Genomic DNA, 13,568 nt, shown 5'->3' with positions numbered 1-13,568 from the left:
CATACCAACAGGCTAAGATTTATCAGGTCACTCCCCTCACTTAAAGATAGGCACTCCATCTGCAATTCTCCAATCATACGGTATATGAGTTTACAGATTAATTAAAAATCCTTCTTACTGGCAATTTCACGAACCAGTTCCTATAATATTTTTGTATAGAAATTATCTTGGCCCCTCAATTTGATCTCACTAAACTGTTTTGAGTTTGGCTTCGACCTATAATGTGGTAATATCCTTGTTCACACCAGCAACTGTAGCATTGCCATCAAGTGCCTCATTCTTATTAAAAACTGAGGCAAAGTATTTGTTTAGGTATTCTGTCATACTTATTTTTTAATCTTCACCCTGTCCTCAAGGCTTATCAATCCCACTTCCTTTTCTTTTCTTTTTATTTGTATATGGTTAAAATAGCCTCTCACTATTGGTCTTAGTTTTCTTTATAAGGCCCTGGTCTGCTTGACTTTTGACACTTCTCATTTTATCCCTACCCTTTCTGACCTATGTTCACAATGTTGGGTCAAGGAAAATAGTTAATTCTTACAAATACCAAAACAAGTCCATTCAAAGTATTTAAAAAGGGGAGATTATATGATGAAAAACTTAGTGCTACTCAAAGTTAAACAAAAAGAGAAATGTGTAAAAATACATAATGTCATATACTATTACAGAGGGAAATTATGGTAATCTATATTTAGACTTAGGCTTTCCAGTATATCCAATTCTTATAACACCCTCCTCCCCACCCCGAAGTTTGTAACACCTACACTGTTCACAGTAGGCTTGGCAATTTGGCAACCAGAAAGCCTTCAAATAAAGTGCCCGTAATCCCATGAAATTACTCTCAGATTCAGCAAAGTTATAAATAGTTAAAATAATTTCCCTTCCCTCACTTCTATTCCTCAAGAAAATGTTGTCTGCATGCCAAAATATTAAAACACAGACATTCTAATGAACCAAGCCTGCTACAGCACTCTGTATAGCCGTGCTCACCAACCCGTTGATCGCGATCCACTGGTCGATTGGGAGGGCTCAATCAGTCGATCGTGAGGGCTCAACCAGTCGATCGTGAGGCTTTCGGGGCCCCCCAATTCCCCCCACCCCCAAGAAGCCCCACTACCTACCTCCAGCGACAATGGAGGTAGTGCCGGCTTCCCGCGGGGTGGACGGAAGTCCGGCAGCTGTGCGCCACTTCTGGGGTTTCCGGAAGTGCGCTGCCTGCTCCCCTCCTTCAGGTCTGAGGCACGCCAGGGACTTGCTGCGTGGGAGGAGGAGGTAGAAGTCCCGGGGAAGAGGCACGCCGGGGCTTCCCTCCTCTGGAGGGGGAGGGGAGAGGAGTTAGGAGTCCCCAGAGGAGGCGCGCGCCCCGGAGCTTCCCTCCTCTGCGAGGGAGGGGGAAGGAGTCACAGTGGGAGGCATGTGCTGGGGCTTCCCTCCTCTGCAGGGGATGGGGGAGGAATCCTGGGGGGGGGGGGGGGGAACGCAACGGGGCTTCCTTCCTCCGCATGGGGAAGGGGGGTGCTTTTCTGCTCTGTGGGAGGGGGGAGTCAGGCCCGGAGGATGTGTGCAACAGGGCTTCCCTCCTTCTTTCTGTTGGGGGGAGGAATCCTGGGAGGAGGCTGGTGCAGGGGAGACTCTGCCCCCACTGGCACCCTGCTCCCTGCCACAGAACCCTGTCCCCTGCCCTCCCAGCACCCTGTTCTCTCTCTCCCCTGCCCCCACTGGCACCCTGTCCTCACTGGCAGGTAGCATCAGGCTGGCCCCAGTTCCGCAGGTAGAGTGCAGTCAGAAGGGCCAGGTGCAAGCACCCCTGGCCATCCTCTCAAGTCCGGTGCTTACAGGCACCCGCTGGCATGCATTGCCACCAGGGCCCAGACTCCCCAGCTGGCGCACACTGATGACTCCTCTTTGACACGCCTGACCAGACTGCTACAGCCAGGCTGTCCTGAGGATGTCAGCTGGTGCCTGGCAAGGGCAGGAGCTGCTAACAGTGAGATTGGGCCTGGCAGTAGGGGAGCCTGAGGCCAGCATCCAGCTGCTTGGCTGGGGTTGGCAGCCCAGCCGGGCCAGAGGCAGGGGGTCAGTCAGGTTGGAAGTGGAGCTGGCAGTAGGCTGGAGGCAAGGTGTTGCTAACACCCTCATTCAGAATAGGGATGTGAACGGGTAACTGGTTAATTGGTAAGCATCATCTTTACCAGGTAATTGGTTAACAGGCAGAGATGAGAGCCTCTTGGGTTAGGGCTGCTCCAGCCTTGCTAGGGTCCTGTTTAATCAGTTAACTGGTTAAATGTTAGGTTAAACCAGTTAACTCATTAAATAGGATTTTACATCCTTATTTTGGGACTGGTCAGGTCCCAAAGGTGCCAGACAAGGAGGTCTAATCTGTATTAGGAACAGCGGGGCCCTACCAGAAATTCCAGTAATACTGCTTAGGCAAAGAGCTAGAAAAGCACCTTGATTCTCCTGCCATATCACATTGGTTGAACCATGAAAATCTGTAGATATCTGCAGACAATGTTTGCTGATTGGACACACAAAATATTGTATTTGTTCAGGGATCTATACATAGGACTCAGGAGGCCAGATTCTGGTTCTACCTCCATTTGCCTGCTCTTAGGGGCATCACCGGGGTAGGCACTCCGTCAACTCAGGGGGCAATTGGGAAGGGAGTGAAGATAATCAAGACAGGATCTCCACTTATCCGACTGACTCTTCACATGGCACCTGCAAGCCATGTGCTACTCTAGGGCAACTGCCTTCTGTGGCTGATAAGTTAATATGGGCAGTTCTCAAGGAGCAGAAATGGCATTGCTGAGGGGGTTGAGGTCTCTAATCAAAATCAAACTTCATGGGCAAGTCCTCTATACCAACTGCTATCTGTACTGCCCTTCTAAGTATCTCCTATTTGCATACAGCAGTGGTTCCCAACCTTTTCGAGCATATGACCCTTTTAAAATCTATAAACTTTTCATGAATCCCCTCCCCCCGCCCCGGGAGAGAGAGAGAGAGAGAGAGAGAGAGAGAAAAAAAGAAAAATAAGGATCAGGTTTGATCCTTATTTTTAAACTTTCCATGGACCCCCTGAAGTACTGACGTGGACCACTAGCGGTCCACAGACCACAAGTTAGGAAACACTGGCAGACAGTATGCCAAAGACAGCTAAATCTTTACTACTGTATTATCTTTCTAATGTGGCACAGAGAGCTAAGCATAACAGTAACTATGCAACCTTATCACACTGTAACCATATGTAATAGGTTACAATCCCTGTTATAGGAGATGAATAATGCCTCACCACCACTGCATGTGAGAATCCTTCATGTAAAACCAACAGGAATAGTGCAGTCCCTAAAGGTTTGTGTGTCATCTTTGGCACTCCCTTCCATGGATAGGATAAAAAAGTCTACTTGGGTATTATGTTTTAGATTTTATAAATTACCTTCTGGAGAGTCTAAAGGGTTTAACTAGGTTGAAAGGGGGAATTAGTGTTACAAATGTCTCTCTCTGTGAAAAGACCTTTTCAAGAGGAATTATTTGCAGTGTCTTTTCTAAAGTGGTAGCAGAATTTATTCTTGCATCTTCCTTCAGCCCTCATTTAAAATAACTAGTATACTTTATAAATTTCATTATTAATTACAGCCATTTTTTCTAAGTGTTATATTAATTCATATTCTCAACATTTTAATGTAAATAATTACATTTGGCACTGTCATCTGCCAATTTAACTAATTCTTCCATAGATAATTGATAAAATACTTGAAAATCAATTCCTACACTGACATTCCAAGAAGTCTTGCTAAAAGTTAATTCAGGCAAGATGTTCAAGTCAAACAAGGTGCAGAATTATTTCTTAGGTTACAAATTTAAAAGGATTAAAAGATGACAGGATGTATTTGTCCAACAGTGAAATTACATTAAATAAAATTAATCTGCAGCATACTCAAGTGTTTTAGAGAAGTCTAGATATCTTTCATAAAACCAGGAGTCATGATCCTATCCTACCAAGGTAAAGTCTAATCTTGGGTAAATTTTAATCCCTCCATCAATCCCATGTCTTGGCTTTGAGTAAGTAAGGGTTTTTTGTTTGTTTGTGAAGTGCTTTGAGATACTTAAGATACCACCATTCTGAAATATACATAAAGAACTGGTTTATACTGTAGCTAAATACAAGTGTAATTTATTTTAAAAACTAAAAATCCATGCCACTTTGAATCATTAGATCCCAACAGATTTGTTACCCCTTACATGCTATTGAGTTGCAGATGAGATTCTGGGGCTAGATTCTTTACTCCTCTGGCTAGAACTTTCATACAGGCAGATTTCTGCATTATATTCCCACATCCTATCCACCAGATGCACATAGCAGAACTGATTAAATTCCAAATGTACCAAGATGTGAAATCACAAAGCACCTTCTTCACCAAGGCGGCAAAAAGAAATGCACTTTAATAGCTAAAGGGCTATGGTTACCAGACTTAAAAGCGTCTGGAAAACAACACATTACAAGATAGGTATGGATAACTAGTCCGGAAATCTCTTATTCCTTCAGTCAGTCTTAAAGGCAGACATCTGGAGTTTCTCTTAACTTACTCATCTGCATACACAAAGAAGTGACTGTAAATTATTAATCTTTTTTTTAAACTAGCCGCCCTTATAATATAAATGTCTGCAGGCAGCTATATCTTAAGACATTTAAAAAAAAAAACTCAGCCATGATTAATACCACATACTCTGCTGCCAGTGTGCCTTCTTCGATTAGACATTGGAGAATGGCTGCGGCTCCTTCGGCGACGATATTCTGGTGTATACGATCTGCTTCGAGATCGTCTCCTATGGGAATGAGAATGGGATCTGGAGCGCGTGTAACGTCTGTGAGAATGTCTTCTTGATCTGGACCTTCAATGAAGAAAAAAGTTTTCAGGTATATCGTAGAATACTAGGACTAGAAGGGACCTCAAGAGGTCATCGAGTCCAGTCCCCTGCCCTCATGGCAGGACCAAATACTGTCTAGACCATCCCTGATAGACATTTATCTAACCTACTCTTAAATATCTCCAGACACGGAGATTCTACAACCTCCCTGGGCAATTTATTCCAGTGTTTGACTACACTGACAGTTAGGAACTTTTTCCTAATGTCCAACCTAAACCTCCCTTGCTGCAGTTTAACCCCATTACTTCTTGTCCTATCATCAATGGTCAAGATGAACAAGTTTTCTCCCTCCTCCTTATGACACCCTTTTAGATTTCTGAAAACTGCTATCATGTCCCCCTTTAATCTTCTCTTTTCTATACTAAACAAACCAAATTCTATTAGCCTTCCTTCATAGGTCATGTTCTCTAGACCTTTAATCATTCTTGTTGCTCTTATCTGGACCCTCTCCAATTTCTCCACATCTTTCTTGATATGTGGTGCCCAGAACTAGACACAATACTCCAACTGAGGCCTAACCAGCACAAAGTAGAGTGGAAGAATGACTTTTCGTGTCTTGCTCACAACACACCTGTTAATGCATCCCAGAATCATGTTTGCTTTTTTTGCAACAGTATCACACTGCTGACTCATATTCAGCTTGTGGTCCACTATAACCCCTAGATCCCTTTCTGCAGTACTCCTTCCCAGACAGTTGCTTCCCATTCTGTGTGTGTGAAACTGATTGTTCCTTCCTAAGTGGAGCACTTTGCATTTCTCTTTATTAAACTTCATCCTGTTTACCTCAGACCATTTCTTCAATTTGTCCAGATCATTTTGAATTATGACCCTCTCCTCCAGAGCAGTCGCAACCCCTCCCAGTTTGGTATCATCTGCAAACTTAATAAGTGTACTTTCTTTGCCAATATCTAAATCGTTGATGAAGATATTGAACAGAGCCGGTTAAAACAGACCCCTGAGGAACCCCACTTGTTATACCTTTCCAGCAGGATTATGAACCATTAATAACTACTCTGAGTACGGTTATCCAGCCAGTTATGCACCCACCTAATAGTAGCACCATCTAAGTCCATGGTCCCCAACGCGGTGCCCGCGGGTGCCATGGCGCCCGCTGGGGGATTTCTGGACGCCCGCTGGAACATCTGGGTTGGCCCTGCCCTCGGCGCGCGGCACACGCATGGTGCCGGCTCCAGGCCCAGGACGCATGGGCGGCCCCTCCCCTGGGCGCGCAGCACATGCGCAGGGCCGGCCCGGGGTGCGTGGGCGGCCCCAGCCCCAGGGCACACGTGCGGTGCCGGCCTGGGGCGCGCGGCCCATGTGCGGTGCCGGCCCGGGGTGCGTTGCCGGCCCCTGCCCCGGGCGCACGTCACATACGCAGTGCCGCCCCCGGGCGCCCGGCAGCCACGCAACATTGGGGACCACTGATCTAAGTTGTATTTGTCTAGTTTATTGATAAGAATATCATGCGAGACCGTATCAAACACCTTGCTAAAGTCTAGGTATATCACATCTACCGCTTCTCCCTTATCCACAAGACTCGTTATACTATCAAAGAAAGCTATCAGATTGGTTTGACATGATTTGTTCTTTATAAATCCATGCTGGCTGTTCCCTATCACCTTGCCAGCTTCCAAGTGTTTACAGATTATTTCCTTAAATACTTGCTCCATTATCTTCCCTGGCACACAAGTTAAACTAACTGGTCTGTAGTTTCCTGGGTTGTTCTTATTTTCCTTTTTAAAAAAGGGCACTATATTTGCCCGTTTCCAGTCTTCTGGAATCTCTCCTGTCTCCCATGATTTTCCAAACATGATAGCTAGAGGCTCAGATACCTCCTCTATCAGGTCCTTGAGTACTCTGAGATGCATTTCATCAGGCCCTGGTGACTTGCAGGCATCTAACTTTTCTAGGTGATTTTAACTTATTCTTTTTTTATATTATCTTCTAAAACTACCCCCTTCCCACTAGCATTCACTATATTAGGCATTCCTGCAGAGTTCTCGGTGGAGACTGAAACTAAGAAGTCATTAAGCATCTCTGCCATTTCCAAGTTTCCTACTGTTTCTCCCTCCTCACTGACCAGTGGGCCTATCCTGTCCTTGGTCTTCCTCTTGCTTCTAATGTATTTATAAAAAGTAGTCTTGTTTCCCTTGATTCCCATGGCTAGTTTGAGTTCATTTTGTGCCTTTGCCTTTCTAATCTTGCCCCTGCATTCCTGTGTTGTTTGCCTATATTCATCCTTTGTCATTTGTCCTAGCTTCCTTTTTTATATTACTCCTTTTTAATTTTTAGATCATGCAAGATCTCGTGGTTAAGCCACACTCATATGTATGTGTACGCTTATATATATATATATATAAAAGCAAAATACATGAAAGTAAGTTTAAGTTACAGGTATCAAAAAATTTCACAAATTCACTACCACCACACACAATTTAAAATGGTTTAAATTCTACTTAGTGTACCTATAGATTTGAGAATTGCAGATTCCTAATAGTTTACATTTGCACTGTGTTTGATCAGTAACTCACATGGCAAAATAAACTTTTGGCATGTGAACTAGAATGTATTTTAAATTAGAGAAGAGGTTTTACAACTTACACATGCAGCATGTTAATATAAAGTGATTAGCATATATAATGATACGGAAGCTCAATATATTATGTTTTAAGAAGCAGTCTTGCACCAGCAGGGAGATCGACAGATCAAACAAGGCATTTCTATCAATCTACGACTGATATAAACTTGAGTGTACCAACAATCCAAAACTAAGGCCAAAGGACCATGCTAGTTTCTCAGTCAGGAAGGTAATTCTTTACATCATTCATGTATGTCCAGCTCTTCTCAATAAGATGGTACAAAATTGTACAAATGTGGTTTCACACACAAGTATCATAGTCACAGGTAAGGTACAAACCTCCTGGCCTAACAGTACAAGAAAAACATACTGCAACAGTCAAAGAATGCCTGACCGTTGACAGTTCAATTCATGGTCTTTTGGCAGTCATAACAGACTTGCAGCTTAACAACACCAATAAAAACTAAGCCATATTCCTTGAAAAATTTGTATAGTAATAAGGGCTACTGTTCAGACCCCAAGACAAACTGCACAGCAGACATAGATTAATGAAGTATCATAACATGGAAAAAACGTTCTTTACAACAGGTTTGGAATTATAGCTCCCCTGAAAGCATTTCATCTGGAGGATTACAGTCACCAGTTTTTGTTTAAGACAAGGGATGTCAAAAATGCATTTATATTGGTCAATATGTAACCACTGAAACTTTCAGAAGTTGCATGTTTACACTAGGAGGTGGGGGACAGGCAGGAGCCAGTGCTCACGGGGAACTGCTCCCCCCTCCCCCACTCACACTTCCGCCTGCGCAGCACAAGGGGGCGGCATGTGGCTCTGTGGGGGCAGGCTCCTTGCGAGTACTGGCTCCCACTAGGGATGTGAAGGATTAGTTGACTATCCGATAAACAGTCGATAGGATAGTCAACTAGTCACTTCCCCCACCCTTGCTGTCTATCAGATAGAGCAGTGGTCTCCAACCTTTTTACACCCAAGATCACGTTTTAAATGTCAGGACAAGCCAAGATTCTTCGATTCTTCAAGGTATTTTTGTTCTACTGAATGCAGGGATGCATGTTGCTTCTCTAAGCAACATACATCCTCCTATCAGTAAAACAAAAATAACAGCAAAAAAGCAATTTAAAAAAAATCCCACTTTTTGTGTAATACCTTGTAGGGCAAATACACTACTTAATGCATCTTCCTAACAGGGCATGAAAGATGGTCTAAGTACAGAAGGGTCGTATTCAGTTTAGGGATGTAATAGTGCAGTGGTCCCCAACCTTTAGAGGCTCTCGGGCGCCCAGGGATGGGGCCACGCGTCGTGGGGCACGCCCAGGGCCGGCACTGCCGCCCGAGTGGGCACCGTGTTGGGGACCACTGTAATAGTGTAAGCAATTAACCCATTAGCTGATAAGCAAAAGCTTATAAATTAATGCTATAAACCAGTGGTCTCCAACCTTTTTACACCCAAGATCACTTTTTAAATCTCAGAACAGGCAACGATCTACTGCCCCACCCCTTCCTTGAAGCCCCTCCCCTTCCTTGAAGCTCCGCCCTCTCTATTCTCCTCCTGTCCGTCACTTGCTATCCCCAGCCCTTACTTACACCACTCTGATAAACAGTTTATTTTTAAATTATACAATACATACTATTAAAATCACGTGTTTATAGTTATGAAATAAATAGTCTGTTTTTTATTCATGCTATTTAAATCTGAAATGAAGCATTTATAATTATACATTTTGTGGGGACAGAGTACTGTGGCTGGGGGCAGGGGAGAGGGAACAGGGTGCTGGGAAGGCAGAGGACAGGATTCTGCAGCAGGGGACAGAGTGCCAGTGGGGACAGAGTTCGGGGAGTGGGGACAGAATTCAGGGAGTGGGGACGGCATTCTGTAGTTGGGGACAGGGGAGTGGGGACAGTTCTGTAGCTGGGGACAGAGTTCGGGGAGTGGGGACAGGAATGGGGACAGCATTCTGTAGTTGAGGACAGGGGAGTGGGATGCCAGTGGAGGCAGAGAGTCCCCTGCATCCCCCTCCTCCCAGCATCCCCCTCTCCCCGGAAACCAGCGTGTGCCTGCCCCGGGGCCGACCCCCAGTGAAGCCCTGCGCATGCGCCTGCCCAGGGGGCCGACCCCCCCACCCGTGCAGGGAAGCCCCACGCGCGCGCGCGCACCTGCTCTGGGGCCAACCCACCCCCCCCCCCCCAGTGCAGGAAAGCCTTGCATGCGCCTGCCCAGGGGGCCGACCCCTCCACCCGTGCAGGGAAGCCCTGTGGGCGCTTGTCCAGGCGCCAACCCCCTCCCCGCGCCGGGAAGCCCCGGGGCCAAACCCCTGTGCACCGGAAGCCGACACTACCTCCGTCTTCTCTTGAGGTAAGTAGTGGGGTTTCTGGGGGGTGGGAGGGAAATGGGGGCTGGGCTGACAGGACGCCTCGCGAGCAACTGGTCGAGGCCTCGAGATCGACCAGTAGCTCGCGAGCGACGGGTTGGTGACCACGGCTATAGACTAAACACATTTCCCCTTCTCCCCGCACCAATAAATTTTTTAGCAGGCTGGCCAGCTGCCCAGCTCAGTTCTGGCTTGTGCTGGGTCCGGGACCTACCCCCATTGCGGCTCTGCATTTAAAGCGTATTTGGAGCCAGGTAGGTAGGCAGCCCAGCTCAGTTCCGGCTTGTGCTTGGTCCAGGAGCTCAATCTACTCCCCTTCCCCACTCCAGACGGGCTGGTTTTTAAAAAGGCTCCCCTTGTGGACCAGTTCCCACCTGGCACCCTGCACTGTTGCCTCTGATATGGAGGCAGAAGCAGACTGGCAGGAGGCTCCTCAGGCTGCTTGGCCTTGCCTCTGGGGCCCATAGAATAGTTGAGTAACCAATGAGAATTCATGAGGCTAACTGACTATTGAATTAACCAATATTTAACATCCTTAATTCAGTTCAGTTTTGTAAATACCCAACGTCTCAAAAAAAAAAAAAAAAAAAAAAAAAAAACCCACCACGTCATCTAAACAAAAATCTTCATTCCTTACAATAATTAAACTAATTTCAGAACCAATTTTCTTTGGAACCAAGCATTTTCTCTGGCTTGATTATCCCAAGATTTTTGGGGGGAAATGGCATGAAAATTAACTTTGAGCAACTGTTCTACTTAAGTTAACATTACTTGAACTACAATAGCACTTTAAGACCTCAAATGAGACTAGAGTGCCCTTTCCCTTTAGATCAGGGGTGAGTAGTGACATGAGGTGAGAATATTCTCCGAGAATGAGAATATTCTGAGAATATTCTCCAAACATTATTTCCCAAGAATTGTTGAGATTTTTCTAACGCTTTAATTCCTCTTGAAATAATATACTGAATTAAACTTTTAGAACACCCTGAATGTTAAAGAGCTTTCTTGATCATTCAAGATAGTTTGAGAACATTATAGAACGTTCCAGAATGTTATGGAACTTTCTAGAACATTCATGAGTCAGGAATTCTGACTGTTATGGAACTTTCTGGAAGCACCACAAAAAGTATATAAAGAGGCAATAACACATTTATTCTCTTTTGTGAAAGATGTAATTGTGTTTTCATCAGTATGAAAAGAAGAACTAAGCCTAAAAGTGATGTGTGGGATTATTTCCTTCATAGAACAGTTGAAGACAAAGTGTTATATGAAAGTAAGTACTGAAAGGCTGAATACATCAGAAATGCGACAAGGATGAGAAAGCATATTTCCAACTGTTTGAAGACTCCTGCTTACATCAAGGAAAAGGAAACAAAATTCTCAGAGTCCAGAAGCACATCACCTCAACCATCAACATCTAAACACTGTGATAGTGGTAGTGAACTTACATAACCACCTTCCACATCTAGTTCAGCCAAGGTGTGTCACTCTGTAAGTCGCAACTTTGATTCTATGAACGAAACTGAACACAAAGTTTTGGATGAATTTTTTGCACAAACTATATTCTCATTGAGATCGCCTCTTTCACTAGTTGAAAATGAAGACTGGATTACTTTCATGCAAAAATTAAGAACATCTTACAAGATCCCATCCAGGTACACACTTTCTAAAACTTTTGGGAGCTGAATATCAACGTATTGATGTGCTTATAAAATAAAAAATTGCTGAAGTCTCTTCTCTTGAACTGCAGTGTGATACTTGGAGCAACCGAAGAAATGAATCTGTTATAAATTTTATTATAACACCCCAACCAGTGTTTTACAAGACAGTGGCAACCGATGTTGAACGCCATATTGCTGAATATATGGCATTCTGTATGGAAGAAATAATGACAGAAACAGGCACTGAAAAATTTGGTGCCATTGTCACTGATAATGCCACAGCAATGGTGAAATCCTTATCAATGCTTACCAAAAAATACAATCACATTGCTATGTACACTTGTGCTACTCATATACTAAATTTGTTAATTGGTGACATCAGTAACTTAAAATCTGTTCAAGAAACTGAAGCTACCTGTAAAACTACTGTGAAGGAAATTAACAAATTGCAAGTTTTACAGGCTCATTTTACTGCATTTCAAAAAGAGAAAAATCAAACTTGTGCACTTAAATTGCCAGTTAAAACTAGGTGGAGTTCCATTTTATATTGTTTGAAAAGCTTATTAAAATAAAATAATGTCTTAAAATGCCTTGCTGTCCATGAAGATTTAGAGACTAAATTGAGCAAACGTACCAGGAATTCACTCCTGGATGAAGATGTATTTTGGGTACGGGTCCAAAATCTGCATGCACTGGTAAGTCCTGTTAAATGGATTACGCTGCTTGAATCTGACCAGCCAAAAATGAGCAAAGTTCCTGAATGTTTCAGGGAATTAAGCAATCATTTTGATAGGCTACTTTGCAAAAGTCCACTTACCAAACAAGAAAAACAGGATGTGATGACCTTTTCTGATCTTTTAAAAAACCCTAATATTTAAGCATTTATGAATTTTATTGAAAACAATTTTCATTTGTGTTTGCCAAGATAAGTGTCCCTGTGTATGCCAGCTAATCCAGAGAGTGAGGACCATGTCACTACTCAACGCTGCATGTGCAATCAGTAGTGCGATCGCCTGCTATATACCACTGTAAATCCTCGTACTCACTCTCAGTGGTCTACTTTTTCAACTCCATATATAAGACTGTTATTAGGGGTTCTACAAAATTCTTTCAAGTTTAAAAGATTTCCGTGGCCAAGTAAAATTGGGAACAATGGTCTACATTACTGCTTTCTGTAGCCAAGGCTTCAGATAAATTTCTGGTGTTTTTCTGCTATTTATTGGGTGTAAAAAATTTCAGTATTGCGATGTTTTAATGCGTTTCTTGGTCAAAAGTGAAAATCAGAAGCTCTAGCTTTCTTACATCATACCCACGGATACACGATACAGAATTAATGTTTATCAAATTCAGTACATACCTGGATTTTGATCTTGACCGGGAGTGCGATTCAGAATGTTTGGAAGCCCTCGACGGACTACGAGATCCTGACCTGCTCTCCGATTTTACACGAGCAGGACTCCCAGCTGGAGATTTTGACTGGGAGCGAGACTCCTAACAAAAAAGATAGTATTACAAATGGTACTGGTCACATAAATGCCTAGCTCCTAACATTTAAAGTACCGTAATTATATTATTTGATTGCTCCTGAAAGACAAATGGTTAGACGACTCCCTCCAGAACAATTTTCAGTCTGTTAACCCACTGTTAATACTGTATGCTTTCCTCAAATAATTCCCTACTTGAACCAGATCACCAATTCTCTATTAACTAAGTAATCATGCAAATTCATCTACAACTTGATCATACAGACACTGGAACATAAACCATACATTTACTTAACCTAGGACCCATTCATTCTTCCAGATTCTTTTAATTCTACTTCACTCTTGCTTTCTACTTTTCTTCATTCTTCATTGAGTTTTTCATTTTTCATACTTCGTGTATTCTTCCCCAATTCAAACAATTCATTATAGCCTTAAAAAAAACATTCAAGTGCTTCTATCTGACCAATCTTCTGTTCAATTTTTTCCCCCATTCAATTTTAATTTTCTGATCTTTAATACTTTTCATTA

General features: G+C 43.5%; 1 protein-coding gene across 3 annotated transcripts in view; it reads right to left on the bottom strand.

The window, feature by feature from the left end:
- The window catches only part of TRA2A (transformer 2 alpha homolog), a 45,262-nt gene that overhangs the window by 16,399 nt on the left and 15,295 nt on the right, over window positions 1–13,568 (bottom strand). For 2 of the 3 annotated variants that reach the window (XM_075922209.2, XM_075922207.2), the window contains exons 2-4: window positions 12,914–13,047; window positions 4,728–4,893; window positions 1,122–1,313 (exon numbers count right to left, since the gene is read on the bottom strand). In XM_075922209.2, coding sequence (XP_075778324.1) covers window positions 1,122–1,313; window positions 4,728–4,893; window positions 12,914–13,047 — 492 coding nt within the window. The remainder of the gene's footprint in view (window positions 1–1,121; window positions 1,314–4,727; window positions 4,894–12,913; window positions 13,048–13,568) is intronic. The other variant, XM_075922208.2, reaches the window with a different exon arrangement.

The sequence above is a fragment of the Pelodiscus sinensis genome, chromosome 2, assembly GCF_052426305.1.
Source record: "Pelodiscus sinensis isolate ZL-2025 chromosome 2, ASM5242630v1, whole genome shotgun sequence".
In the NCBI taxonomy this organism is placed as follows: Eukaryota; Metazoa; Chordata; order Testudines; family Trionychidae; genus Pelodiscus; species Pelodiscus sinensis.
Note: the sequence above shows the minus strand (reverse complement) of the source record. Positions and strands in the feature narration are given on the sequence as shown.